General features: G+C 41.7%; 1 protein-coding gene across 2 annotated transcripts; it reads left to right on the top strand.

The window, feature by feature from the left end:
- The first annotated feature begins 252 nt into the window (after positions 1-252).
- LOC104967460 (UDP-N-acetylhexosamine pyrophosphorylase-like protein 1) lies at positions 253-4,910 on the top strand. Of its 2 annotated transcripts, XM_010796920.1 has the most exons (6): positions 253-429; positions 531-834; positions 1,683-1,887; positions 3,467-3,642; positions 3,742-3,914; positions 4,713-4,910. In XM_010796920.1, exons 2-6 carry the CDS (start codon positions 555-557, stop codon positions 4,908-4,910), a joined length of 1,032 nt encoding a protein of 343 aa, XP_010795222.1. In that variant the 5' UTR covers positions 253-429; positions 531-554. The 2 variants fall into 2 exon arrangements, with proteins under 2 accessions (XP_010795222.1, XP_010795221.1); XM_010796919.1 differs by lacking the exon at positions 253-429 and having other exon boundaries at positions 436-834.
- Positions 4,911-4,932: the final 22 nt, after the last annotated feature.

Raw genomic sequence — 4,932 nt, 5'->3', positions numbered from 1 at the left:
CTGTGTTGGCTTTATGTTTTTGGTCAAACATTTGTTTGTTTCACATTTGCATTGATGTAATCAATAATCTTTCTGATTTAATTTAATAAAAATAATAATAATAATTTTCGAAAAAAACAAACAAAAAACATATATTTCTAGGGGGTGCTTAGAGGGTGCTTTGGCAATCCTGGGGGGTGCTTCTAGCTCCCCCCTGGCGCCGCCCCTGGCGGGGGGATTCAACAGGTTAAAAAGAACATTGTTCTTGTGTAATTGAAAAGTCATTTGTCGATGGTCCCTAAATGAAAGCCTCGTTTCGCGGAGAAGATCTCCCCGTCGTAATCCAGCCAGAAGCCAGCGAAACTGACTCTGCTGGCTGGTCCGCGAATGTCTGTCGAATATCCAACCTAAAACTAACTTCAACGCGGTAACCTCACAAAGAGCCTTCAGGTTAGCTGTCACGAGCTGTTCGGGAGTCCGGTCACTTCCTACAAACTGCATCCTGCTGACAGGGAAGTTGATCCGAGTGTTTTTTATTTCATACTCCACAGTTTGCTTCGGTACCGAGAGACACGATGCTTTCTCTGGAGCAAGTGAAGCAGAGTTTGGAGAGAGCGGGGCAGGCTCACGTCCTGCAGTTCTGGCCAGAGCTGAGTGGTCTGGAGAGGGACGCTTTCCTCCAGGATCTGTCCCAGTTGGACCTGCAGCGGCTCCGGGAGCACTGTGAGGGGGCCGCCCGGGCTGCAGCCGCCCCGCCCGGCAGCCTGGACCGGCACATAGAGCCTGTCCCCCCGGAGAGCATCGGCAGCGTGAGGAGGAGTGGCTCAAAGACACTGACCGAGTGGGAACATGAAGGTGACTGAAACCTATTAATGTCAGAGACTGTAGGCAAATACTTTGTAAAGTGAGGGAAGTAAGAAGAGGAAGACGGTGTCAGGTTACTGTGTTTGTCTGTGTTAATGTCAGAGATGTTCTGATCACTAATTCACATCCAGCTGCAGTATCCCCATAAAGCAGGTTATTAATATAATAACCTGTCATCAGTCACTGGATCCAGCAGGAACTGGACCTGACTAAACTACCTGTTCATACCTTATACAGTCTATTGTCATACTCAATACTGTGGGGATTGCCCACAGTATTGAGTATGTAAGTTGCTTTGGATAAAAGCGTGTAACAAGTAACATGTAATGTAATGTAATATGGTTCATACAGAAGTTCTGTTCAAATAGCATGTAGTTTATTGAAAAGTATGATATTCGCCTTTGAAATGTAGTGGAGTAAAAGTATAAAGTAGCATTAAAAGGAAATACTCAAGTAAAGTATGTCAAAAAGTACTTGAGTACAATAATTGAGTAAATGTACTTAGTAGCTTTCCACCGATGTGCACATTGTTGCTTCAGTATTATTAATCTGATGTGATAAACAATAATATACTTTTCAAGTACTTTAACATTTAGCTAAACTTCTGTATTTTAACTTTTGCATTATATCTACACTTTTGTTCTGAACATTGTGCTCTCAATAAGCAGCAGTTTAGTGGAGCATATTCTAATAATTTATGTTTTAAGTTGAAATGATCGAAGACATAATGTTCATCCTGATGGATTGTCTTCCTCTTTATGATACCATATGACAGAAGTGTGCTATGGGTGCAGTTGTAAAGTATAAAGGCCCGCTCATGTGACACTTTATTTCCACAGGGCTGTTGCAAATCTCACAGAATCGAGTTGGAGTCCTGCTGCTGGCCGGGGGTCAGGGGACCCGTCTGGGTGTTCAGTACCCCAAAGGGATGTATAACGTTAGGCTACCAAGCAGCAAAACCTTGTATCAGATCCAGGCAGAGCGCATTCACAAGATCCAGCAGCTGGCTGACAGGAAGTATGGCTCCAAATCCACCGTGCCCTGGTAAGATGTTAGCTCTACTGTATGTTAGCTTTGTGCTAAGTGCCTTACTGCCAGTAGCGTATAAGTACATGTACTCAAGCGCTGTACTTAAGTACAATTTTGCGATACTAGTACTTTACTTGAGTATTTCTACCTTGGCTACTTTGTACTTTTACTCCACTACATGTATTTAATACCTTTAGTTACTTCACAGATGTGGGTGAATGATGTGAAATATAATCAAGTGTTAAATCAGACTTTAGTTCCACCTGGAGTAAATCCAGTATACAAAGTCATTCAAACTAGCTGCACCTTTACCAGCTTTGAGAACACTTTCATGATCAATCATTATAAAACATATCATATCTATTATTCTGAAATGGACCAATCTGCACAATGACTACTTTTACTGTCACTACTTTCACTATATTTTGATGATTATTATTTTCTACTTTGACTTGAGTAACATTTTGAATGCAGGACTTTTACTGTAACAGAGTATTCCTACACGGTGGTATTTTTTACTTTTACTCAAGTATACGATCTGAGTATACTTCTTCCACCTCTGCTTCCTGCTGTTTGGTGTTGGGCAGGAAGTCATGCTAGAGACAGCTGCTGCTGGTACCAAAGAGTGAGCCTGAACCAGATCAGAATATTTGCAACTCAAACAAGAAGTTAAGACTGTGTGATTATTACTTGTGTGTTTGCTGCTGCAAGCGACAGCTTTCACAAACAAGTAGTCATGTGATCTGTTGTTGATACAGAAATATCGATTATAGAAGCTTCACATAATGTTCACTGATAAAGACAGGACTGTTTTTAGCTTTATGATTGATTAACTTAAAGACGTTTTAAGATAAGAAAAGTCACCACATTTTGCAGAGTAGACTAAATATATATATTAAAGTGGTAATCCTCTAACCCACAGGCTTCTGTTAAAGTGAACGGGTATGTATCTGAGCGACCCTAGAACGTTCTACAAGGCTGCTCTTTATCACCTCTGTTATTTAATATCAGCATTGAACCATTGGCACAGTTAATCAGAGATGATTTTAACATAAAGGAACTGACAATAAATGAAGAAGAACATAAGCTTTCCTTATATGCGGACGACATGTTCTCTATCTTAGCCAGCAACAGCAATCCCATACTTAAAGGACCTCATCTTAACCTTTGGATATTTCTCGGGCTTTAAAGTAAATGTAGATAAAACAGTGACTATGGATTTAGGGGGAGGGATTTCACAAACGGTCAAACTTCAGAGTTGGTTTAAATGGCCTTAAATTGGCAGCAAATATCTTGGTATACAAATTCCCTCATCTTTAAAAAAGTTATAGCCTACGACACAAACTACAAGAGCATAATCCAAAACCTCAGTAAGGATCTGGACCGATGGGCAACACTATGTGAGCCGCATTGAGACTTTACCTAAGACTGTGTGGCAGAGGCTCCTATATCCATTTCAAATGTTACCTGTTGATATCCCTAAGTCTATTTGAGAAATTAGAAAGACTTTTTTATAATGTATATGGCAGGGAAGGCGACCAAGAATAAGACTGAAAATGGTAAACCTCTTGTCTATACTGTTGCAATTATTCAGGTACATAATGACCAGTGAGTTCACTCTGGCTCCCACTGAGAAGTTCTTCAAGGAGAACCACTACTTTGGTATGGAGCCCTCAAACATTGTTATGTTTGAGCAGAGGATGATCCCAGCAGTGACCTTCGATGGAAAGGTCATCTTGCAGGGGAAAGGAAAGCTAGCCATGGCCCCAGGTAGGAGAAGATCCAGACTCTAACATCAGGGAATCACTTGGGCTTCACTCATCATGTGTTCAGCACAGTTTGAGGCAATGCGCCATGTTTCTGTGTCAGATGGGAATGGAGGACTGTACCAGGCGCTGGTGGACAACAAGGTGCTGGAGGACATGAAGAAGAGGGGAGTGGAGTACCTGCACGTCTACTGTGTGGACAACATCCTGGTCAAAATGGCCGACCCTGTGTTCATTGGGTTCTGTGTGAGCAAAGGGGCCGACTGCGGAGCCAAGGTATCAAGCATTAGATATAACAGTCCAATCTAAGGAAATATGCTTATCTGTGCTTTTTAGATAAAACTGAAGCAGGGAGGCGTTCTTTTTTCTCTCAAACGCAATTTGTTCAAAACTAAAACATAGCTTTAATGGATTGTGGTAGATTTATTTTTGACGCTGTTTGCTGCTAAACTAAGCTAAGCTAACCATGTCCTGAATCCATTACTGTTCTTAACACACAGACATGAGCATGATATCAATTTATTTCGCAAAGGAACATACGTTTATAAAATGAGTAATGTTATGTTGAAGAAAACATGAACATTTAGAAAATATAGCCACTTTCTTGCTTGAACAAAGAGATGTTAAATACACGAGGGTTTAGCATTTCTAAGCATAAATGCAATCACTAGAAGTAAAAAATCTAATGCTAGGCTGTAAGTGTACGACATAACAGTCACATGACTTCACTCCACCACTTCTTAGCTAAAGTAGCAAATGTTTACCATGATGACGTTTAGTAGTCTCATTGAGACACTTTTTAGGGTGACTAAATAAGCCTTTTAGACACATGCGTATAAGCTTCAGACATTCTCCAGTGGGGTAATTACTGAGGTATTATATGATTTCAAACAAAACATTAAAAACTCTTCAGCTTGTGTTAATAAAGACCTTATTTCAGGTCCACTTTCAGATACGAAGGGGTACAATGCTAACTCATTTCTAGTTAAAGGACTCATTCCTGCACCACTCACACTTGTAATAAGAGCTACTAAAGACACATGTCAATCCCAATCTGTCCCTCTCTGCTGTCAGGTGGTGGAGAAGGCGTGCGCTGCGGAGCCGGTGGGGGTGGTCTGCAGGGTGCGGGGGGTCTCCCAGGTGGTGGAGTACAGCGAGATCCAGCCGGAGACAGCGGAGCTGCGAGGACCTGGGGGAGGGCTGGTGTACAGCGCTGGAAACATCTGCAACCACTTCTTCACCAGGGCCTTCCTGCAGGACGTGGCAGAGTAAGTTTACTGTCACATTTGGAGAG

The sequence above is a fragment of the Notothenia coriiceps genome, unplaced genomic scaffold, assembly GCF_000735185.1.
Source record: "Notothenia coriiceps isolate Sejong01 unplaced genomic scaffold, NC01 NC01_scaffold00037331, whole genome shotgun sequence".
In the NCBI taxonomy this organism is placed as follows: domain Eukaryota; kingdom Metazoa; phylum Chordata; class Actinopteri; order Perciformes; family Nototheniidae; genus Notothenia; species Notothenia coriiceps.
Note: the sequence above shows the minus strand (reverse complement) of the source record. Positions and strands in the feature narration are given on the sequence as shown.